This window comes from Chaetura pelagica, unplaced genomic scaffold (assembly GCF_000747805.2).
Source record: "Chaetura pelagica isolate M959 unplaced genomic scaffold, ChaPel_1.0 scaffold364, whole genome shotgun sequence".
NCBI classification, from domain to species: Eukaryota; Metazoa; Chordata; class Aves; order Apodiformes; family Apodidae; genus Chaetura; species Chaetura pelagica.
In genome coordinates this window covers 1904500-1929771 of record NW_009953089.1, presented here as the reverse complement: position 1 = coordinate 1929771, position 25272 = coordinate 1904500, and the positions used below count along the sequence as shown (strand labels likewise).

The 25272-nt window shown below is 46.5% G+C and overlaps 1 protein-coding gene across 1 annotated transcript in view; it reads left to right on the top strand.

Moving 5' to 3' along the window:
- Positions 1 to 25272, top strand: part of CADPS (Ca++-dependent secretion activator) — a 177826-nt gene that overhangs the window by 141660 nt on the left and 10894 nt on the right. The window contains exons 25-28 of the mRNA XM_009997038.1: positions 4664 to 4738; positions 5770 to 5853; positions 10054 to 10086; positions 13132 to 13239. Coding sequence (XP_009995340.1) covers positions 4664 to 4738; positions 5770 to 5853; positions 10054 to 10086; positions 13132 to 13239 — 300 coding nt within the window. The remainder of the gene's footprint in view (positions 1 to 4663; positions 4739 to 5769; positions 5854 to 10053; positions 10087 to 13131; positions 13240 to 25272) is intronic.

Here is a 25272-nt window from a genome sequence, read left to right as displayed (position 1 = left end):
TCTTTTTATTTTTCTTATACATGTTTCAGTAACAGTATTTTATTTGTGACAGTCACCTTGCGAGAGAGGTTTCATACCGCTCATCATCAGGTTCTTCCTTCATCCTCCAGGTCAGCTCAGGCAAATCTTGAGTGGGATTTTGTTGCTCAAGCCTAGACATGAACTTCTCTACCATTTTCTGTTCCATATTCATACCCATTTATCTCTCCAAATCCCTCAGCCTGTGGCTGCTGCTGCATCTGCCCTGGCAGGTCCCCATCAGCCAGGAAGGGCCATGGTTGTGATGCTCCCCATTGCAAACCAGGGTCAAACCCTTGTGCATTGTACTACCACAGTCAACAGGGACATTTTACAGATCAGGCAGACTCTGATATGATGACAGAGCAAACTCATTGCCTTCATGAAACTCTCGGGTTAATTGTTCAGACAGCATGAGACTGATGATAACATCTGCTGCGCCTGGAGATAGTGTGACCAGGCACTCCCTGCGTCATTCCATGCTACCTTGAGATGCTCTGGGCTTGCCACAGTTTCCTCCAAATTTTGAGGGTCAGTCACGTTGCACATTGAGCCTGAGTCAAATTGCAAGTGGGATGAGAGTGGATGGCAGCACGTCTGCTCCTCTGCTGTCCTGAGCTGCAGCAGGGAGTAGCTCTGCAGATCTGGAGGTGTTTGGTACAGCAGCGCCAAGACAGCCTAACTCCTGTGGCAAGCAGCAGTTTCTGGGGCATGAGCTTTTTAACAGATAACTGAACTAAACTGTAACTGAAACAGATGTAAATTATCAGTGCATAAGTTACCATTTAGGGCTGCAGAATTTTAGACACCCTCCCTTTTTCTTTTCTTCCCTTTAATGAGTGTTCCTGCCTCCCCCTCTATTCGCTCATGCCCTTCCATATGTCAGCTACTTCCTTCTCCTCTTCGTGAAACTGTCTAAACCAGTGTGCTGAGATGGTCATGCCAGGGGGGTAAAGGTTAAGATACGGATCTGTAATTACAGCCCCTGAGAGGAGGACAATATGCCAGCCCACCTCTTCCAATCCCCAGTGGAAATGATGAGGCAATCAAATCAAGAGCAGAGGGATGAGAAACCAGGTTTCAAGACTACATTTTCCTATGTAACTGGGAGAGCTGGGTCTGTGCATCGTTCAGTCCCTCAGACCAAATCCCTGGCAGCAGCTGGGGAGGGGTGGATGGGAGAGACAGAGGCAACTTGTTGTCCCAACCCTCCATCAGTGCCACAGCAACTGCCTGGGTCCTAAAATCTGTGGTCCCTTTGCAGATGGTTCAAGAGCGGCTAGAAGGGCTCGTGCTGCCCACTGCTGTGTTCAGGCATTTGCCCAGATCTAGCTGGAGAAGACATCTTTATTAGAAACAAACCACTGATTTTTCTGATGGTCCAGGCTGTGCTTGGTCAGAGACTCTCTCAACACATTACTGGAGCTCACTCCTGTTGTTTCCCTCCCACCCCAAAGGCCTTCCCTCTAAGACTACCTTAAGTTACACTCACTTTAACAGATACTTGGATGCATTTTGTGAGCATTACCCTGTGAAACAAACACCCATCATTTCATTTCCATTTCCTTGTCTCTAAAGGCAGCTGTTAAAACATTTGGTAAACATACTTTACCATCTTAAATATTTATTTTTCCTCTGAATTTTTAATACATCTAAGGGGATAAATGTATGTATTAAATGTTTCTCAGTTGGTCTAGTATGTTTCTATTTAATATCTAAGGTCAGATGGTCCTTAGAGAAATACAACGTACACACAATCTGTTACATGACAAGGCAAGATACTCATCACATAAAGTCAAGTTGAATCATTGTAGTGCACTGATTATGGATTGTAGTAATTGAGCTAATAGAAAGCTGGAATGAACTCCATCGAAAGCAGGGGCTGTGCTGGGTAAAGCAAACCAATTATGTGATCTTTAACCTTGAGCATTTTCATAAGCAACGTAGAAGGAGCTGTTAGAAACACTGGTTTACGAGCCAGGCGTCTGTGAACGCAGCACCAGGCGGTCGTTTTCCAAACCGCCGCCTTCTCCCACCCCATCCTGCCTGGGGCTCTTCTCCCTGACGTGGAGCTGGGGCTGCAGCACGGGCAGCGCAGGGTGCTCGTGGCTGCGGGAGCTGGGGCAGGACACCCAAACTCATGGGCCCTGTTCTACTCGGGCCCTGGCACCAGGGCTGAGCCTGTCCCAGGGATTGCAGCCGTGGTGGGAATGAGCAACTGGAGACCCACCAGTGCTGCCCTGCTGCACCCACAGAGTCCTCGCCAGCTCTCAGGGCTGTGGTTTTATTCCATCACACCTCTTTATTTGCTTTTAAAGCAAGCTTTTGCTTGAAAGTGCATCTGCCAGTGCGTTTCCCAGTGTACTGTTTTGCATGTGGCCAGCCATTTTTTAGTTAAAACTCATGAATTGCCCAGTGAAAGCAGTCAGCTGAATCCTTGGTTGTGAGGTCTGCCACACACAGGGAAAATGCAGCAGCAGAGGGAGAATATCATGGGGAGGACACCCCTAATATATGCACAGTCCCTTCCTCATCTCCAATAGGAGGTCCTGGCTGTGCATGCTGATGACATTGGCAGCTCCTGCCCCTACCCAGCTGTTGCAGGTCCCCATCATCCCCAGCTATATCCCCAGCTGTGCTGGGAACTGCTGGGTCAGCCCTGGGAGCTGATAAGGCATTAAACAGATTAATCGTAACTATGATTCTGCTGAGAGACTCGTTTATGTCTTGACCTGCAGAGCAGGCCATGGAAATAGGAACTGCAAATGCAGATATCACTTGCTTGTTGATGTATGATTTTTGCTCTGAGTGAGCCCATGGTGTGGCCATGCCAGCCTGTCCTGCTGTGTGGGTGAGGCTCTGAGTGGCCCCAGCCAGGACTTTGGCCGGGATGTGCTGCACCACAAGCCCCTGCCCTGCCTGCTGCAGGGCTCCCCCCTCAGGCACATCCATCCCTGGTAAAGGATCCCAGCTGCCCCAATGCTGAGCCCTGCCTGTCAACAGCCAGTTGCCTTCCTCTTCAGAGCAGAATAAAACCCTGAGAGACTGTCAGCAGTTATGTGCAGTTACGTGCAATCCGGTCCTTTCCCCCTGCAAATGCTACAGGTAGTGATCTCTGATCTTGCAGTGAGAGAAGGTTTTGGTCCCATTTCATTTTCCATTGCTTATTGTTTCTGTGCATGATGCTGCTGTTCTCATATGTCCCTTTTTTTTAAAGATTTTAGTTTATTTATTGTTTATCTTCATGTGTTCTTTTTCCTGTCTTTTGCACTTTCCTCTTTATTTCTGTCCCCAATCATCTGAAAAGTTTGCTAAAGAGTGGGTAAGTGTGTCCTACTTTTATTTTCTTTTTCCAAATTCCTGTGTTAATGTTACTGTCATAGAAAAGATCCCCAAACTGTTGAGCAGTTGAGGGACTACCAGTCAGATACTGAGACCAATATGTAGCGTTTGTAAAGCCCTCACAGTCTTCCTTCCCAAAGTCTGATTAGTATTTAAAGCAGATTTCTCTTTCAATGTGATTTGATGTTAACATTTTAAAACAATATTAATGCCAAGTGGTAATGAATATAGTGACTAGCACCAGTGCTTGAAATGTTTGACTGAAAAATCAAATGTTTTGTGTTGGAAAGCAGTCATAATCAGTATTTTCTCAGTCCATTGAAAATAAGAATATACTGTATGTTTTCACTAATTAAATCTTGTATTGGAAACAGGTCTTTTCTAAATTAGTAGAAGACTGTATTTTAGTACCTATTCTAGCCATATTGCAACTGATTGCATCAGAGCTCCCAAGCTAAGCAAGGTTTGGCATGTGCAGAAATTGGGTTGAGGACTCAGAAGCGCCGGCGCCGCGGGCGCAGACGTTGGTCAGCTGGGCCTGAGCTCGTGCCACGGGAGCTGCTGACACCCAGGGCTCGGGGCTGCACGGCATGCTAGCTTCTGCATGGGACAAAAGGCTCCTCTTGGTTTGTGGGGGGGGTGTTAATCTATCTCATAGTCACTGAGCAAAGCATTGAAATGAGTGCTTAATTTGAACCGCGCACCCGCTAAACACGGTGTGTAACGTGTTCACGTGTGTTGCTGCAGTAGGTGGGAAGTGGGCAGGATCCCCTCTGGGGGTTCAACCCACTGCAGACTCCACTGGTGCAGCAAAACTTCCCCACTCCCCTTCCAAGGGCTGTGTGGGTTGCCATGCCCTAGGCAAGGGCTGTTCCCCTCTGGCAACAGGTGGATCTCCTCATCAGGTATGATCCATGTGCCAAGTGATCAGGATAATGACTGCAGAACTGGAACACAAGGACTTCAGGGTCTGTAGGAGCACCGGGTGCTGGTGCTCTTGGGCACAGCAAAGCCTCCCCTCCAACATGTGCCTGTGGCCCTGGAGCTTGGGCACACAGAAGAGAGCAGGGTTTGCCCACACTTCACCAACTGATGTAAGATTCTCCTGAATTCAAGGTCTCTCCTGTAAGTGTAAGTAATCACCAGCCACTATAGCTGAGTACAGAGTAATAAGCTGTGTGCTTACTTGGTTTAACACTATGGTATATTGTGGTTTACCAGGGGAAGAGGCTGACAACCATAGCACTCTTGCCTGTGATCCATGCTAATATGTTCCTCTTCCTCTCCTTTTATTTTTCTTTAGCACCAGTACCATTCAAAAATAGATGAACTAATTGAGGAAACCGTCAAAGAAATGATAACACTCCTGGTGGCAAAGGTAACCTTCACCCTCAGGTGAAGTGATTCACTGTTAACATGGCATTTTTAATATGTGTGTTTCCATTAAAATGTGACACATTAAGATGTTGAATTGGCTTCTCGTTTCTCACAGGCAAGATCATACATCTATCTCCCAGTCCTTTCATGGTGACTTTTTGATGATAAGGAGCTGTGTGAGATGTAATACTCTGTTAGCAGGATTGCCATACTGGGCCGGAAGGGGTTTTAAGGAACGGGCGTTACGTTGATGGGTCAACACCCCATGTGGTCAGCACCAGCCCAAGGCACTGAGGGTACCTGCAGTGAGGGGGTGGCACCACTCAATGCTGCTGCGTAGACGTTGGGTGGCACGCAGAGGTGGTCACTGCTCCTACTCATCAGGTTGTGCGGACAGAATAACTTGTCTTGTGCAAAAATTGCCATATGCTCATCTAAAAAATTAATTTCGAGGTGACAGTAGTGGGAAATACATTCCAAAATGTCAGGTTTCATTGTTTGGAAATTGTTTTTCATCAGCTGCCAGCATTTCCCTTGGGTTGTTGTGTAGATCTGGTGTGCTGAGCTAACACAGAGGGGAACTGGTACGTAGGGAGAAAGATGGTGGGGTGTGTTTTCCTCTAGTTTCAAACTTTCTGAGAACAAGTCATCCCTATTATACAGTGGAGACCTTTAAACATAATCCGCCAACATATGCCAGTTCAATTCTTCTGCAAGAATACCCAGCTAGCTGCGTGCTTGACACTGCAGACTGGGAGCAAGAACCACAAGATTTCCTGTCCAGAGAGACTGTGCTGGCTTCCCTGCACCCACCTCCTGTCCCCAGCACCACCCATGACACCGAGGGTGATTCCCATAGTACCCAAAAAGCAATGCTCCTTACTCCCAGTTCCCTGGCCCACTGTGCTCAGAGACAGGTTGTCCTTTTCTTTGGCAATGTTGAGAGCTTCATTGATTTTTTTGAGGCCAATGTTGCTTTTTAGAGCCTTGTTGAAATATTTAAAATAATTGCAGTATTTTTTATCTTCATAGTTTGTCACCATTTTGGAAGGAGTCTTGGCCAAATTGTCTAGATACGATGAAGGAACTTTGTTTTCTTCTTTCCTGTCATTTACTGTAAGTACAGACAATTTTTTCCTTTATTTGTTTGGGTTTTTTTCCTGTGTTGTAATCTTCTGCTCTCCCAGGACTAGGTCAGCTACATAATGATTCTGCCATTCTGGAAGGGTTTTGAACACTGCAGCCCCCACGTGAATGCACAGCCCATGTGCAGATATACAGTCCATAAACACCGAAGCTGCACAGGCTGTCTTGTTGTAGCACAGTGTAAAGCCATCTCTAGTCATCGTTCAGGCTAGTGGAATTTATTCTGTTGAGGATGTGTATGAAGATGAAAAAAAAAAATCATTGCACTGTACATGCAGTTTCCCTAACTGAAGAAGTTGCTTCATTGCCACCTTGCATGCCAGGTGTGTTCCTTTCATTCTTCTGGCCATAACATAACACCTTAAGAAGTAAAGGACAAAATCTTTTGCAGGAGTTGTTTAGCTTCTCATAGTTGTCATTTGCTACTCTTTGGTCATTTTTGCTGAGTTTGAGGCAGTTTTATAGAATCTATTTGGAAAGAGGGATGGTAAGAATGGATGTAGGAGAGGTCACCACTGTGTGCACACACAGTCTGGCTGCTTATCCAAACTGCCACGGGCTCCAGACTAGACATCACAACTTCTCAAGTGTGCTGTAGGCACTTAGTTCTTTGGACAAGGAGGGAAGGGAGGATGTCCCACTAACTGCCCTACAGTGCAGCTCTTCTCCCAGGGTAACACCTGACTGCTTACAGCCCCAGGGCTGTGCTCACCCTGCTCAGGAGGGTATCTTTGAGATGGATACCTTCCCCCATTCCAATGTTGCTGAGGGTTAGGAGATGCTCATGTGCCAGCAGCAGATAATGTGGAGGCAGCATCTTTTCAGACATTGGAAGTACCAGCATCAGCCTGGGTAGACAGTGTGAGGTGCAGCCCATCTTTCTCCATCAATCCAAGCTGTCTGTGGTTGATGCTGTGCTGCTCCCGGCACATCCTACTGATGTCACTGCCCAGTGGTGCTCCCTTTGATTGCTGAGCGAACCCCCCAGGTGCACTGGGCTCTGGGCACCCGTGAGGAGGCAGCACATGGTGTCAAGCCTCGCACGCTGACAGCCCTTTGAGCCCAGCTCCACAGCTTCAGTTTCCTAAGTTTCCAGCTGGGAAGGGATGTGCATCCACATAGTTGCTGCGTGTGGTGTGTGCACATCCCCAGGAAGGTGCTGAGCCCTCACGCCCAGCGAGGAGGCTGGGCACACTGCAGGGAGCAGGGTGGCTTCTTTCTGGGCAAGGGACATTTCTTGCTTTGTTCCACTTGTTTACTGGGAGCCACTGGGCAGCACCAGCCACAAGAAGAGGCTGAGAAACAGCTCCAAACCCTTTGGCACTGGGCTTAGAAAGTCTCCCTTCCCTGCAGTAGTAATGGGATTTGCTGTGTTTAGTCTTTGCAATGATAAATAGAGAAACTCTCTCTTGTTACAGCATGCTTGCACCACCTCCCACGGTTTCCCTGTCTGAACAAATACAACAAAGTGTGATGGTCCAAGCCGCTGAGCTCTAGAAAGCATTAGGCTCCCACCCCCTTCCACTGGTTTCTTTCATGGTGTGTTTTCCAGGCACTCTGCAAGCGACATGTAATGGGGGGTCTTGTGACAGACAGTTTTATCACCTAGTAGGATATCCTCATTTCCAATTCTTGCCTTGAAGTTCAAGATAAAATTACTGCATCTGTTGTCCTAATAAATTCTTGCTAGCCACTTCTCCTTGCAGAGCACTTTGAGAGGAAAATATCCTTCTAAATTTGGCCAGACTTCTTTTTTTTTTTCCTTTTTTTTTTCCTCCTGTTTGTTGCTACATTTAAGTGCATCTCGGTGGCTGCTGCCCAGGCCCTGGCTGCCCATCTGCATGTGCAGATCCACTGAGTCACAGGAATGACAGCTGCTAAAATTCCCTTTAATCTGGATAGCCTCTGGAGGTGGAGAATTACACCTATGGTAATTAAAACTAAAGACTGCATATTACCCGAGGGAGACAGAAGTAAAAGATCTTATTTTTGTTCTGTGCAAAATTTGTATGGTAAACTGAGACGTTTCATGGCAAAGTCACATACTTTGTGAAAACCGGCAGCCTAGCAAAAATCACACAACATCCGGCAGTTTGGAAATCTCACTAAATGTAGCCAAATCTGAGTTTAAAGAAAAACAAGTAATTATTCTGATTAAAGGGGAGTGGGCAGGAGAAGCAGCTCAGTTTTTTTGTGGGTGGAGGGGGGAGATCGCAGGAAGCCGGCTGAGTTATTCTTGTTGCCTCTTTGGGGAAGAAGGCAGCTTGAGATGGTGATGCTAAGCTGGACCTAAGAGTGCTAAATCCATGCTCAGAGTGCAGGTTTCCTGGGGTGCTGCTGCATCACTTCACGCCCTGGGTGGTGTTTGAAGATATGGGTGCAGTGCAGCCCTGAGTACACACCCTGGCTTCAGTTCTGAGGGCTACTGAGCTGCATCCTTTTCAGGCTCTCCTCTCAGTTGTTTAGCTTTGCTGCCCAGAAAAAAAGCTCATTTGGAGAGAGCTCGGGTAGCCCTGCCTGTGACTGGCGTAGGTTTGGGGTGACTGTGTGCTCTTCTGGAGTTGCCACCCTTGGCTGGGCTCCAGCCACCTTCACACATGGGGGCTGGGGCTCCTCTGCTCCCCTTTGGTAGCAGCAAGGGATAGCACCTCACCACCTCCTAGGAAAGTTGTGAAGATAAATGCAGTGAAAAAGGCCGAGGTGTCCAGACAACCAGCCAGGAACAGGGATACCTGCAGGAGAGACAAATGTTTGCTCTTCCCTGGGATCGAGGGCTTGGCGCTGATTTCGCTGCCTCCTTTGTCATCTCCTGTGCTGGGACCTGCCCTGGCCCCCTCCAGCCCCTCAGAAAGCCAGATCCCAGGTCTTATGGCAGTGACTGGTGCTCGACACCCTCCTCCTGCCCTTCCCTCTGTTCTTGCCCCTCAGCTCAGCAGCCCAGGCACTGCCAGTGCTTGCAGCGTTCACCTCAGCAATTACCACCAGTCTGGTCTTTTGTATCGCCTCATTGTGCTTAATTATGCACCCCCCACACACACCATATGAGTGCTTCCACCCACTCTCACATTCTGTCTCACACATACATTCATTCTCTCATTCGGGACACATAATTTATTCATCCCAAGATGCAACTGTGTGCGTGTTATATTTAGGCTGTTTTAATGGTAGCTTTAGAAATATTTAAAAGCAGGTGAGCTTTTACACCCAAACAAAGATGGCCGGCAACGCTTACCCTAATTAAAAGCAGAAGTGTTGTGGAAAATCCCAGCCGGACTCTTTCTAGACACAGTGCCTTATGCTACAGTGGGAAAAAGGTCTCTCTGGCCAGCTGGGCACTGCTCAGCTGGAAAAGGTGGCCCTGACATCAGGGGCCACCCGTGCCAGGCGTTGTGCACCCTGCTGCAGGGCAAGCCAGAGACAAAGTCAGTTTGGCTTGTGAGGACACCGCAGGGTGCAGCGTCTGCCCTCTGGTACCCTCCCACAAATAACATTTTAAAATGGAAGAACCAATCGAAGGAGACTCCCATGTAGCTGTTCATAGCCTGGGAAGCAGAAAAGCTCTGGGGCACTTCCCTGTGGGAGGGAGTGAGCACGCTGCCCCAGCACAGCCTGCAGGCTGTCCCAGCAGGGCTGGCACAAAGGGGGAAGATTGTGTCCTGGCCAGGACCATGGGCAGGGGCAAAATGAAGGTCCTTCAGGTGCTTTCTTGGTGACTGCCAGCCTCGCCAGGCCACCATGCCTCCACTGCCAGGGCAGCTGCCACAGGCCCCAGGATGCAGCTCCCAACAGGGAGAGACACGGGCTGCCTTCGGAGACACGTGGCGTGGGGCGGAGAGCAAGGCCTCCGAAGAAAAGAATTATGTCTGCTTATGAACCCCATCTTCCCCCGCTCGCTGAAGTAAAAGAGGGAGAAGCAAAACTCCCACACTATCATCTGTTACTATTAGAGCTTCAGCAGCAGTAAAGTTACCTCTCCAAAACAACAGCAAAAAAACCACTGCCCTTGTCTATACTTTTAGACAGGGAATGTAGTTTTTGTCACCATTTTTGCCCCACTCAGCATTATGTTGTCCCAGGTCTTGGCTGGAGAAGCTCTTAGAGGTGTTTAAAGAATAGCAAAGACCTGAAAATGCACTGGTGGTGTAAACTCTCTTCTTGTTTCTTTCACAGGTGAAAGCTGCTTCCAAATACGTGGATGTACCCGTAAGCACAATTTAAACAACTTCTGTCGTAATAATTTGCATCATGCTTTGGTTTATGGCATGTGTAGCAACCCATGTTATGCATTAACAGCCAAATTTGGACCATAGGCCTTCACACTTCTAACATTTGAACTGGAAAGGATATCTCCCTGATGCAAATAACGAGCAGTTACTCTCTTATGGAGACTTATGAGGCTGTTTAGGCAATAATTTGCAGATGGTGTCAAAAAGGTACCATATTTATGCAATTGGCTGGAATCACATTTTTTAAAAAATGGGAGCAGTGCATTCTGTTAATTCTTCATTTGGACTTGTACAAATACAGTATAATTTCCAAACAAAAAGGTCCAGACATGTTAGAACTGAGCCAACACATCCAACACATTAGTTAATCTATTTTATTTTTGTTCTTCTAATTGTTGATTTATTTTACTCTTTTGGAAAATGACTTTTTTATGACTTTGGGGAAATGGTGATGAGCTAGCAACATGTGTTTGGGAAATAGTTAATGAAAATAATTTTTTCCATTTTTCTGTAATTGGTGTAGGAAAACTGTACATTGACTCCTCTAATTAGACCTTACTTCATCAGGAAAAGAGCCCTTAATGTTCTTAGACAGAGCACTTAACTTGGCAGAAATTTACATTTAAATTGAGTTTAAGTGTAATGTATGAATGTTGGCTGGAATAAGGGGTTACTGTAACATTTACAGGCAGAAAGATCCGAAGCAATTACAAATGAGAAAAGAGTAGATCTTAATATACCACAGTAGTTCCTGCATCCAGTTAGCCTGGGCAGTGTAAATCAAGAATAATTCCGTTGAGTTTGGTGACCTGTATGTATAATGTATGTATGTAGATTGAATGTGGATGTGATAGCTCTGCATGCTTTCACCTGATGAGATAAATCTATCAGACGTCTTGCACCACGTCACCTGCATTTGGTGTTTCCACCCTTCTCGCCCAAAAGAACCCTTTCCTGCCGTATTGCTGTATCTGTACAGCCTGCTGTGAGGAAGACAAACCCTTGAACAATAAAGGGTCTTGCTTGGTTTAAAATATCCCAATGCAGAGATTGGCATCCTGTTGTCTTGGAGTAATAGAAAGAGCATTAGAAAGAGAGACTCAGAATTCATTTCTAGCCCTTGAAAATGTCGAGATCTTTCAGTTGAAAGCCCTAGTCATTGGAGTACATCTTAAATATTTAGTCATCAGGAATTTAAGCATGGAACAGTTATTTTAAGTGACTTCTAGAGCAAAGCGTGGCCTTCTCTGAGGTCTCTGTGTTCCTGGAAAGTAGAGCTTCTCTAGGAAAGAACCCTCAGTAAAATGCTATATAACTCTTTTAAGCTTTTACAGAAGCATTTTCTCATTGTGCCTAGGAGACCCTTGGGAGGTCCTCAGCCTTGTGGCCATGCAAGAGCAGGGTCTGCTCTCATCCTCAGAGCTAGTTGGATGCTCTGGTTCTTGTGTAAAACAGAGCAGAAATCATTCATCTGGGTTATTTTTTGGTTGTTTCCCCAACATGAAGCCACATTACAACAGCTTCTTTGACAGCCCCAAAACTTTGCATGAAATCAACCACCAGCCCCACACAGCTCCCAGACCTTTGTGGGAGGATGCCCTATGATCCATGACCCACTGCCTTTCCAAGGGAAGGAGAAAAAAAAACCTGTTTTGTTAGAGGCTTCTGTTTTAGAGGACAGAGGGGAAATCTTGGTGTAGAAGAGAAAAGCATTGGTTAAATCTAATTCTGCAAAAGCTTTTGCAATTCTCTGGATACAAACCAATACATTTAATACCACCTTGAAATGGGCACGATTGGTGTGCTGAAAATTGCCTGAAAGTGTAACACTTGACTACTGCCACATTCGTGTTGTCCTCATTGTTTTTCAAATTAATACCTTGTCATTGTTGCAGTAGGTGTTAAGAAATGTTACTGGCTTCCCAAGGACCAAGCACTGGCCCTTTGCTTGATAATTGTTTGCTTTGTATTAAAAAACTCCCTGCCTACTGCTTTCCAAACTGTCCTCATTTTCACCCTGGAAATTACACAGATGTGTTAACTAACTTCAATTTACAGTGGCTGACAATCGTATCTTGAAGAGAAATGATACTCTGTGATCTGAGGTAAATCACAATAATGGAAACTAACAACAGTAGTTATTAACAAACTTACAATGTGCCATGGAAATTTAAGATTTTGTGGCAGCTCTTGTAATGACTCATGTTACAGTATTTTAATGGGTTTCCTTTAAGGTAAGTTTGATTCCAGTATATCAAGCAATGTGAATTTAAACAGGATTTTTATTTTTTTTAAGTGTTTTCTCTTCCACCTGCCTCAGTTCCCATTTTCTTTAAAGAAATGCTATTAGCCCAAAATCTTGCACCTTTCTAGGTTGCTGTTTAAAATCAGTTAAATGCTGCAGAGATGTGATAGCATGGGGAGGCTTCCTGCAGTTTAACCGTGGCTTAAACCTTCCTGTAGACATACATCCCCTGCCTTACCATTTACCCTGTTTATTCTTAAGAGCAGCAGTAAAAGTCAGGGATCTAAACAGAAAAAGGCAGGTGATTTTGCTTGCCTCCTGCAACGCCAGCTGCTCACTGCTCGCGTCCTCACGCTGTTGAAGCAGAACCAAGAGCTCAGCTCTGGCTATGAGCTTTCCACCTCCAGAAACCAGAGGGCTTGCATAGAGAAGGTGAGCCAAGAAAACCACAAATCCCCAGCCCAGCTTGTTAGATCAACAGCAGCCAAAGTAGACAACTCCCTGGCACTGGTGTGTGGAGGAACAGCTTGGTTCCTCTGAGCAGCTTCGCTCGAGGCGAAAGAAGAGAAAGAGTCTTTGCGTGACCTTGTGCTGCACCCAGGATTTTGCTGGGCAAAGCAGCAGGACTCGGGGCCCATCAGGTAAGGAAAGGGTGAACTGCAGGAAGAGAGCAGGAGATGGAGGAGAAGGAAAAGCAGCAGTGAGGCTACGCAGAGGAGCTGCCCCCTGCGCCAGGATTCATGTTTCTCTCTCTCTCTTCTTCTCTCCCCCATGCAGAAGCCGGGGATGGATGTTGCTGATGCCTATGTGACATTTGTCCGCCACTCTCAGGATGTCCTGCGTGATAAGGTCAATGAGGAGATGTATATAGAAAGGTTATTTGATGTAAGTAAATGCCTTCTCCTCCTTGGACACCAAGCAGGAGAGACCCAAAATGTGACAAAATAAGACAGGAGGATAAGTCACATTTTGAGAAAATTTATTGGTTATAGCTTTAAAAAATAAATAAATCTTTCCTTTCCTTCTGACTAAGGCTCGTATCTGCTCTCTGCCTGCTTTAAATCTCTACTCTAGTCTACTCTGTCTTGGTCTGTCTGTGCGTGGATTTTAAGGGAACAGCATCTTCTAAGAGAGTCCTTTACTATGTTTAAGCTTGTGGAAAATCTCTCTGTAACAGAACATCTAGGTCATTGTTCTCACTGTTCAAATTTGAGCCAGGTTTTTGGCAGATGAGCTTGCTAAGGGCCAGCTCTTCCACATGTTTTGGAGTGCATTTCATTGACAAGCACTCCAAAACTGACAGTAGATCAAGTGTACCAAATTTTAATTTTAAAAGCTAACCAAAAGAGAGATTATTAGGAATAGCCTTTCACATTTTAGGAGGACCATGCTGTGGTATCTGACACCAAATGTGAAATTGAGACATGGTCTGCTTGATGATGATAGCATGGTAGGAACTGACCCAGATGTTCAGAGCTATTTTTCTGTTGCATAAGGTAAATTCATTGGACTGTAAGAGAACAGTGACCTGTGATGCCCGTTTGTTTTGGATTTGGATGCATGTTAACTGATGTTTCTGTTGCTCTTGCTGTGTTATAGCCTTTCTGTCCTCGTAGCTGTTCTATAGCGAAGGTTTTCTGTTGACAGCCAGCCTGTAGCATTAGTGTTTTAGTCTTCTTTAGGGTATTTGTCCATATATCAGTTTCTGTTTGAAGCAGCTTCTGCTCCTACTTTCGTTCCTTTCATCTCTCAGCAGTGCCATTTCTCAGTCTTCCAGCTCTGGAACTGTAACAACCTTTCTTGCTTTCTTTATTCGCTCTTTTGCTTCCTCAGTGTGCAGGGAAAGCTCTTTTCCCCAGCCAACCTCCTTCTTCACTCAATACCTCTCTTTCTATGCATTACCTGTCCCTTAGAAACCTCTTCCTCCTTTACAATTCCCCTTCTTTCTTTCCTGCGTACCTTCTCAGATTAAAATGGAACTTATCTCTCATGTCAAATGTTTTATCACATTATATCAAGTGGCATGAATTAGAGTCAAATAATCTTGCTGTGTACATCTACTAGCATGACCCATCTCCACTGAGAATGCCTCATTCATGCAGGGAGCACAGCAGTGCCTCCTCGGGCGCCGGCTCCGGGGAGAGTTTTGCAGCGCTGAGCACCAGACACAAATCACCCCTCGAGCAGGCACGGGGAGAAAAAACAAAACACAAAACAAAAGACTGTCGCTTCCATCTGCAGCAGGCCTGCAAGTGCACTGCTTGCTTGTGTTCAAATTTATTCCGTGAGCAGTTAAATTTCCAGAGCTCATCTGGACTGTTCTTTTCAATGCCCACACTGCCTTTTCCCTCATCCCTTCCCTATGATTCACAGTTGGTCTGTTTATTCCCTTTGGGCCATTATTTCCAATTTTTAAAGGGCTGTAATTAGCACAAATACTGATTTCAGTTTGATCCGCTCATATTTAGCTTTACCAAGCCATATTTTAAACAAATTAATGGTTTACATGGGGAAAAAAAAAAGAGCAGCTACCTTGGTGGAAAGCAGGAAGTGCAAAACTTTTCTTTCCCCCCCTGCTTTCCTCAAGTCTCCCTGGTCCGTGTGGTGTAAAATAATGGAGAGTAGGGTTTTTTACATTGCTCCGCCTGTTTTGACCCACGCCAGCTGCAGGTGGGAGCTGCAGCATGCAGGAGCAGTTCCCACTCCTGTTCCCATTCCAATCCCCATGCCAGCAGGGCAGCCTTGGGACCCAGTGCTGCCGGCACCTTTACCCGTGTCTGGCGTAGGTGAGTGTGTGCCCACAGGCGGGGCAAGCTGCGGGGCCCTGGGTTCACAGGGAGGGAAGGGAACGTGCCCAAAACTTGGGAATTGTGCTTGGAGCGGGCTTGTGTCGTCTCTGCCAGGTTGAAGCTGAAGAAGCAAATTGAGGTCAGCTTGCAGGACAGTCCATAGCAGGAGGGATTATGTGGATGGGGGGGGTCACCTGGGTCCAGACCCTGTTTAAATCTGTGGTGTGTAACAGACGTTCTGGTGAGGACAGGAGCAACGCTTGGCCATGTTGTCCTGAGCTTGATCTCAGCTGCAGCCCTGCAGCCCTTTGCCTCTCCCACCCAACACAGTGAAGCAACGTGGGCACAGGGACTTTAAGCTCCTTTGGCCTCTGTGCCAATGGTCAGATTTTCCAAGGACATTTTGGGTGCTAGCTCCCTTTTTAATACGAAAGAGAAGAGGAGTAATCACAAGTGGTATTTAGGATGCTGAATTAGAGTTGGACTGGGTTTTGTTCTCGCTTCCCCCAGCACAGCAGCAGAGCAATCCTCTTAGCTGCAGAGTTTTTCCAGGCAATGAGATTATTAACACTTGAGAGGTCGGCTCCTCCACTGGCTTAGTGCAGCGATGCTGGGTTGCCCAGCCAAAAGCTTAGTCCAGATTTATGTGCAGCATGTTAATATGTGCAGCAGTGGCAGGTAAACAGCTTAAATCTGCCTGCAGGCAGGTCCTCTGCCCTCAGTGGGATCACATTAAAGACACTTGAAATATAGGGCTAAATCTCCTTTCTGTGCAGTTGGGAAGACTTCTTTGCTGTGAGCAGTGCAAGAGCAGATTTGCACAGTGAACTGTTGCCTATTGCATGTTCAGTGGTGTTTGCAGCCCCCCAGATATTCCCAGATCCCACATTTCACTGCCATCCTGCCCAGCATTTCCATTCATTCCCCTTTGTTTCCTGCCAGGTGCAGAGGCTGCAGAACTTTAGGCCATCTCTCAACAGAAGCTGGTGTAATATGTCTTTTTTTGGCATTTGTTGTGGTTTCTTAGCTCAGAGAACCATCTCTCTTCCTCTACATCACATGCCCTGCTCGCACCTGCAGAGCAGAGTGATGTTCTTTGGGAGATACTGGTGTTTGTGGAAGATGATTGTAATATTTCTGTGTGGTCTCTGTGTTAATCCTCTTAATTCTGCGTATTAGTCAGGGGTTTCCCCCCACACCCCGAAATAGAGTCATCTTAATTTTAAAAATCTGTATTCTTGGGATCATTGAATGAACAGATTGATCATGGAGTTCTGCTGGTAATCAAAACCTAACTAGCTTTTTGGCAGTGCTGTTTACTGCAGAGTAACATGACTTATTTACTTGGCCTGGCTTACTAATTTGATAACATTTAAAGCTAAAACACTGTAATAAGGCCCGTTGGTGGTGAGCAGTGGTAACAGAAGAGTTTCAGAATAGCATGGTAACATCCCTTCCCTGTGCTCCTGTGCCTGGCTTTGGGATTTAAACCTCTGTGATGCTTTGCACGCATCGCGGAAGGATCACAAACTCTCTGTAGTGTCTGATAGAAAGTACAATTTTATTGCCTTTTTTTCCCCCAGAAAAGGGGCAGAGTTGACAAGTAGAGTATGACTGTTTATAGGAATGATGAGGCAGAGATGGGCGGGTGTATCTTGAACATGGGAAGATACCTTCAGACTGATCTCAAATCTTCAGATCAATCCTGCAAAATTCAGGTCTCCTTTGGCTCAGGACACTCAGAGTTTCATAGGATCTGAGTCTTAGCATTCATAATTTTGTCTGAAGGCAATGGGAGTTTTACTTGTAAGGGTTTTGCCCTTTGGTGGAAGTTATTTATACACGTGTGTAGATGTATGTGTGTCTTTACACACACCCTTAGATACTCACAGTATAGGTTTCAACCCGTCAGAATGTATGTGATCCAGAAAGTCTCTGATTGACTAGCAGAGGGTGTGAATGCCAACCTTTCTTCCTCATAAATTAGTAAACACTGATGTAAAACATAGTGAGGATATTTCCTCCCCAGCCACAGGCGAGTAGCACGTACACAAAAGGCTACTGAACGTCAAGTGAGCTCCCCAGGATCCTGCGAATTCCAGCATCCTGATACAGTCCCTTAAATAGCGCAGATGGCATTTTTCTCTCTGATGATTAATTCAATATCTTACTGAAAAAAACAAAAACATGCTTTTGATATGAGAGATCAAAACACCAAGAGAAGCTCCTAAGATTGCAAGGACCTAAAAAAAAATTAATTTATTTTTTTCCTCCTTGTACTTCTTGAAGACACCAGCCTGAGTAGAAGATAAGGATTAAAATAGATGTGCTTAGTGCTAGTTCATCTGCTTAAATCTAGCAGTCTCTGAGATCAGTGATTAAAAAGCCATCTCTAACTTTGATGAAATCCACTGCACTGGTAATACTGTGTCTCTGATCACTTTCTTATGGGCCTCATGTCTGCCTAAACCGGACATCGAAAACATTTCACTGGAGATGATACATGGATTATATGGGTCAATTATACACTTAATCTGCCTTCTGGGGATTAAATGTGCATAGATTGACCCTGCATATTTGGCTTGTCCTTGGCAGTTATCAGATCAGGAGGGTTGCCTTTACCAAGAGGTCTGGTAAGAACTTAATCACGCAGTGATACAGCCCGCTGAGGCAGCAGCAGTCACGGTGCTTTTTTGCAGAAGGCAGTTTTACCACTTCACTGTCACTGTGTATGTTCAGCTTCCTCGAAGGTCTGTGTCGCAGCCGGGGTACCAGACGGAGTATTTTCTCCTGAAATGAGAAAGTGAGCCCATTCATCTCGACAAGAGGGAGGCTTAGCAGGGAGGGTGACAGGAGACCAGGGCTTTGCTCTGTCCTGTGATGTCCTTGGTGCAGAGGGACAGTCTCTCCAGGTCCTGTCTTGGCAGTGAAGGAGAAGCTGTGGCTCCACTCTCAGAGGAGCCAGCATCTCCTTCTCACCACACTGGGGCAGACACAAGCCCTCTGCTGGGGCTCTGGCATCAGGTCCTGTCCCTCAGGCTCAGCTGAGTTTTTTTAAAGCCCCAGTGATACCCAAGGCTGATGTCGCATCTGGTGGATTTTTGGTTGCCTTTCCTCAGCCCAGAGCCCAGCAGGAACACCAGGCCTGAGGACACGGCTCAGGACTGTTCTCCTATTGCCAAAGGTGGCTGCTCTTGCTTGTAACAGACTTCTGAATATCAGAGACATTGAGTAATAAGGATGCAGGGCACCACGTGCATCTCAGACTTCAGCAAAATCCTTGTGCAAATTTCCAAGAACCTGATTGAGCACTTCTTACTGGTTTACTGGAGGATCCAGTTGCAGCTCAGCATGTTTCAGTACCTACTGGTTTGGAGCCTGGTATCACACCTGAGCATCCAGGAAAAACTACAAAACATAGACCGACAGCTAGATCAGTTAATACAGCAAGTCCTCTGCAGACACTTAGGCACTAGTTTATTCTTAAAATGAAGGCTTTTTTCTTCAGCAGGGTTACTCACTTGAGTTTTGGCAGCTCCTTCGAGGCGCGCCTGCAGGATCATGGCATTTCTTCCTAGAGTGGAAGCCTTGCAATGGCACAGCCAAATGCCAAATGAGAGCCCTCCTCACCCTCCCTTCTCCTTCCCCTCCTCAAACCCAAAAGCCCGGTCGTGAGTCAGTGGAGCTACTCACTGTGAGTTAGAATTACTCACAGGAGGACGGGTTGCAGGATCAGGGGGAGAACGGATATCAGGCTGCTCGCCGGGCTCCCGTCTCATATCTGCTTGCAGCCGCGCTCACCGCTTTCTCTGAGACAGACAACAACCTGTTTCCCTCCCACACAGCTAGACTGCTCATTAGGGCACTAACTCTCTCCCACTCCCATCCTGATATGGCCTCCACTGAGCTATTTCTTCTGCGTTGTTTTTTGCTTCTTTTTATTATTTATTATTATTATTATTATTTTCTCTCTCCCCTCTCCCTCGCCTTCCCGAGTCAGTTGTGAAATGAAGACAATTAGGCAGATTGGTCTCATGGAAGTGCAGGTCACTTTTGGTCTCCCTGTGCACCTTTGGAGGAGCCAGAGCAGCACAGCATTTGCTTCAGAGGCTGCCACGGCCCTTGGCTGGCTTGGCAGGACTCAGACCCAGACCTGGGGTCGGTCCCACTTGCAGGAACCTTTACTGGGAAAACAAACAAAATTGTGATGGCAAATGTCTTCTAGGAAGGGACAAATGCTCTTTCTGAGGGGGCACAGTGTGCACCATCATTCCACAGACTTTTTTTTCTTCCTACTTGCCCAGTTGAAGCCAAGCAGGAGCGGAGAGAGGAGCTTAGCAGGGACATAGCTCCTCAGAGCCAACTCGTCCTTTTTGACTCCTGTACATGAGCTTCACACGGCAGCAAACATGTCCTCGTGTGTTCTCTCCTGCCTCTCCTGCATTCCCCTTAGCAAGGTTTCTTTGCTGCAATGCTCGTTTAAGTAGGCTCCATTTAATTTATTTTAGGGAGAGTCTTAATAAAATAAGTCCTAGATCTGTCACTGGATTTTAAATGCTCATAAGGGTTTTTTTTCCCTCCTAAATGTCTTTATTGGAACAGCTTTTCGTGTTCCAGTAGACATTTGGTTGAAGACAGTTAATTTGATTTCTTTTCCAGAGGAGATTTTCCATTAATCATTCTAAGAAGGCAGACTGATTGCTCTGTTACGTTAAGGCCAGCAAAGGCTTGCTAACATCATCCACCCAGTGCTTTTGAGAGTCAGAGATGTTTGTTTTAGGGCAGGCACTGGGTGAAAGATCATTTATTTCCTGTTAGAGGTGAGTAGCCAAGGTTTTGGGGAAGTGGTGCCGTTCTGGTGTATTGCAGGCAGTGAGGTATCCTTGCTCCAGAGAGAACCTTATTCTGAGCAGCCTCTGCTCCCTGCCCAGGGGCTGTCTGTGCACATTTATAACAGTGCCCAAGTAGCATAGCACACTTGGAGCTGAAGCCTTCCAGCTTCCTTTCACAGGCCTTGGCTAATTGGAGGTAGAGTCTGGTGCGTTGTTACGAAGGAGAACCTGTAGGTGCTGACATTCCCCATCAGCCCCAGCCCACACGGGTGCCAGCTGAGCCCAGGGGCTGCAAGGAGCATGGGAAGGGCCAGGACATCCTGGAGCACACAGATGTGGGGGGCTGACCCCCCCAGCTGCCCTGGGGCCGGGTCCCTGCTGCCGGCAGCTTTGCTCCCTCCCTCTGGGCTGGCAAAGAGCCTTTGCCCCAAGGACCTCACGGTGTGCACAGGCCTGAACCAGCGGCCCCTGCACGGACAATGAGGAGTTGTCTGATTTCCAGCAGCGCCTTCAATCCCTCTTTTCCTTTCCTCCCCCTGCAACCCAGCCCCACACAATCACTGCTATTGCCTGTGCCAGCCAGTGGTGCATGTGAGATTAACCGTCCCAGGTCACTTCATTTCTCTTAATCTGCGGCTCTTTCCTTTCCCGGTGCTCCTTTAAACCTTGCCCTGGATGTATGATATCAGCATTCAAAAATGCTTAGAAGGACTCGGGCAGGGAATGCTTTTTCTCCAGTGTATAACCCCAGGAGTGATAACAGGGGAGCTGCTCCCTCCCACGCTCAGGACTGAGATACCCAGGCAGCCTCTAGCTACTTCTTTTTTTAAATTTGCAGGCTATAAAAGAGCAAACTAAAGTCTATTGAGTCCCACTTTGTGACAGCTTTTGATTCAGCCTAATAACAAGTGTAATTCAATTACTTCATAGCATGCATTACTGTATTGTATCTTACTGAGCAACTTTGCATCCAGTTATACCCTCACTGCCTTGCACTAACAGGGCTTTGGAATGGGGACAGAAAAAAGCAGCATACCGTGTGGATATTGTGTTTTACTCAGCTGCTTTTTCTAGAAACTCAGATTTTAACATGTCAACTTCACTTCTTTTTTGAAAAATGGAAATAAGCAGAGAATATTTTATAGGTTAAAAAAAGTATTTGAGAACGAGCATCCATACAGAAGTGGTTTTGTGTGTGTGTATGTTTGCCTCTATATTTTTTTAGGCAGAAGCTCTTTAATTTAGGAAAACCAAGGTCTGCAAAATCCTGCAAAGCAGCAGGGTTTTTTGAGTTTTATTTGATAGTTCCCAGCAAGTGCTGGGCACGTTGTTACAGGGAAGAGAGAGGGGGCCCAGCACCCAGAGCTGACCCACTGGTGTGCAAGGGTCCACTTCAGAGCTCAGTGCTCTGCACGCAGGTACGTGGGACGCTGCGTGCCAGCACACCCTGTAAAGGCAGGGTCCTCCAGAGGTGCATGTAGCCAGGACAGGCTTTACCTGTTACCTGGAAGGCAGGGATTTCTGCAGATGTATAATGTGGTGCCCAAGGATTGGGGCTTTCCTGTTGCAGAGGCTCTGTCCTGTTGCAGAGGCTCTGAGCCTGCAAACTTGCAGGCACCTGCCTTCACTTAGGCATGGGGTGTCCCTGGTTTGGGGGGACAGTGAATAGGAGAGAAGTCAGAGGTGCCACCAGGACTGGTGTCAATGACCTACCTTCCTGGCTTTCTGGGAGCATTGGCCACTGCATCTCCCCCTGTTGAGCTGAAATTCCAGTAGCTCTTTTCAGTGAGATCCTTCCCAGGGAGAAAGTTCAGGAATGCACTGACATGTCCTGCTCATGGTCCACTGAGGGGTCCACTTGTGCCAGGGATGTGAGTGATCTTTTGCAGAGATTCTGGCATCTGGCTAGCAGGGCAGACTACCCTGATCCAGTTTTCTGATGACACTAAAGTGGGAGGAGTGGCTGACACACCAGAAGGTTGTGCTGCCATTCAGCGAGACATGGACAGGCTGGAGAGTTGGGCAGGGAGAAACTTGATGAAATTCAACAAGGGCAAATGTAGAGTCTTGTATCTGAGGAAGAACAACCCCATGTACCAGTCCAGGTTGGGGGTTAACCTGGTGGAGAGCAGGGTAGGAGAAAGGTACCTGGGAGTCCTGGTGGACAGGAGGATGACCATGAGCCAGTAATGTGTCCCTGTGGCCAAGAAGGCCAATGGCCTCCTGGGGTGCATTAGAAAGGGGGTGGTTAGTAGGTCAAGGGAGGTTCTCCTGCCCCTCTATTCTGCATTGGTGAGGCCACATCTGGAGTATTGTGTCCAGTTCTGGGCCCCTCAGTTCAAGAAGGACAGGGAACTGCTTGAGAGAGTCCAGCACAGAGCTACAAAGATGATTAAGGGAGTGGAACATCTCCCTGATGAGGGAGCTGGGTCTCTTGAGCCTGGAGGAGACTGTTTACAAAATATGTTTACAAATACGTTAAGGGCGAATGTCAGGAGGCCAGAGCCAGGATTTGTTCAGTGATGTCCAGTGATAGGACAAGGGGCAATGGATGCAAACTAGAACATAAGAGGTTCTATGTAAACGTCAGAAAAAATTTCTTTCCTGTGAGAGTGACAGAGCCCTGGGACAGGCTTCCCAGAGAGGCTGTGGAGTCTCCTTCTCTGGAGACATTCAAACCCACCTGGACACGTTCCTGTGTGATGTGCTCTGGGTGACCCTGCTCTGGCAGGGGGGTTGGACTGGATGATCTTTCGAGGTCCCTTCCAACCCCCTAAGATTCTATAATGAACAACTTAGGAACACTTGAGTAAAAAGAAGACATCATATTCCAAACAGCAGAGTTGTTCCTCCTCCAGCAAAGGTGCAGTACCATCTGCAGGTGCTTGTCTGGCTGTGTACCTGCTGTGGGAAACCTTTGCTGGTGTGAGGAGAGTGCACAGATTGCCTGCAAAGCCCCTGACAGGTGGAGTAAACAAACCTTCACCCACCGCCGCGTGTGGAGCTGCAGCTGCAGGGAGCACGTGTCGGTGCTAACTCATTTCATGCAGCACCGAAGGCAGGGAGAGCCAGAGATGATCTTCTTGGGCATCTTTATTTGCTGGGGACCTTTGCCCTATGGGCAGAAAGAATGTCAATCCTCCTTTTCCTCCCTAAAAAGGCATAAAATTAGGAGTGGAGAGAAATGGGCAGCGAGGAGCGTGCAGGGTGAGTTGTGGCCCTTTGACGAGCGGGGAATTGGTGCAATCCCACCAGCACATGCAGAAAATGCTCCCGCAAGGAGCCTGGCACCTCCCTCCCATTAACACCCATGGCACCGACCTGCCAAGCCCCCTCAGGTCCAACTTCAATCCAATTAAGGGTGAAGTGCCAGCCTGGGCACACCCTGTTGCTGCCATCCCCGAGCAGTGGGTGATCTCAGGTGCCATATGTACTGCAAAAAGCGTGCGGCACTTCGGCGCGCCTGGGTCTGCCTTTCAGCTTTCATTCTGAATTCTCTTCCCTCTTTGAAGGCAGAGCTCTTACAAGATGCAAAAGTTGTTTTGTGGTTTATTTTTGGGAAGAGAAGTGGGGGGGGAAGATAATGTAATTCGGTGATGCCATTTGCATCCTAGACAGATGATGAGTCGCCCTGGCTAGCAGCTTAACCCTATTAGGCAATGCTGGGACTGTGACTTTATTAAATAATAATACAAATTATTTTAATATCAAGCCCCTTTGGCTTTGTAAGTTCCTTGTATAGCTGCATTGTCAGTGTGAATGAAATTTTCTACTTAAGGAATATAAAATAAGAGTAAAAGGCATTCTGGAAATCACAGCACTGGGGTGGATGTTGAAGAATACACTGCGTGTGCTTGTGGTGAGAATGTTATTGAGAGAGAAAATCCCAGGAAAAAAACGGTGCAGCCTTTTATTTCAGTAATAGCTCAGTGTGAGTGTGACCTGGGAGAGTCCAGACAGATTCACCAGGCTTTATTCTAGCAAAGTAATAAAATTTAAGAAAAACCAAAACCAAACCAAACAAAAAACACCCATCTGGGTTTTCAGGTGATTTTTATGAAATTGTGAGCACTTTGCTAGATCTCTAGTATTTAATGTAGAGGTTAATGGAGAGTTTTAATTCAGAAAGTGAGGGCCATGTTGCCTCTTGTAAGGACTGCTTGCCCAGGCACAGGCAGAGCCCTGCCAGGCACGGCTGGGGGAGGGTTTGCTGGTACGGGCGAGGTGCAAGGGTAGAGTTTGGCAAAGAGTTCCCATATCCCAAGCAGTTCGGATTTGTGCACTCTGTTTCTGAATGTACCAATCCGAAGACCCTGCAGAGAAGTTAAATTAGCACTCTGCAATCTGTTAGCAAAACTTAGATTAATTTTCTGAAAGAGACTTTTGAAAGTGTATGAACTGGGATGGGGGGGGAAATCAGCTTTCCCATGGCAGACCGAGGGCTGCCCGTAGCTCTTGTGGTGCTTGGCTGTTGTGTGCTCCGTAGAGTTGCACTGAAAGACCTGCTTTTGGTGTTGACTTTTGCATATGTAATGAGAGAAAATGCACTCAAAAGAATTATGTGCAATAGCAAAGTTGCCTAATGATGGGGCAGTGTTATTATCTGGTGTGCAGCAGCGTAGCAAGGCAATAACTATTTACTCCTTGTGGATAATGTTCTGTTATTTTCTAGTCTTTGGCAATAGCAAGAGAGCATCTGATACATACAATATTGGTGTGGATCCAATTGTTTGTGAACATCCCAAGTTTTGAAACATGGTTGGGAGAGAGGAATATAAGCTTAAGCTTGAAAGGCTAAAAAGCAGAAAGCCCCACACGTAAATGCTATTATGCACTTAATGAGGCAGGGTTTAAAAAAAAAAAAAAAAGAAGAAAAATCAGCCACACAAGTTGGTTTTATCAAAGAAAATGTATAAATAACAACCAGTGATTCAAACTGCCTCACAAAGGGGAAAGCAGGGACGGGAAGCTAGCACTTCACTTGTGGCATTCAGATAATAGTATTTACTACACTAATCTTTTGGGCTTAGCAATTGACAATCAATATATTATTATCAACAAGCGTTAATGCAAACAAAAAGCTCCCATTTCTTTTTTCAACGTGTCCCTTAAGTCCCTTAAATTTAATTAAAACCGGACAGCTTTCCCTCTAGTACAAATTAGAGTTAAAATCATATTAAATATTTGTTCTAGGGGAAAACAAAAGTGTCAGCTTGTGCTACCAGGTTTGGCTGCTTTTTCCCCCCCCCCCCCCCCCTTTTTTTTTTTTTTTTTACATGGGGGAAAAAAAAAAAAAA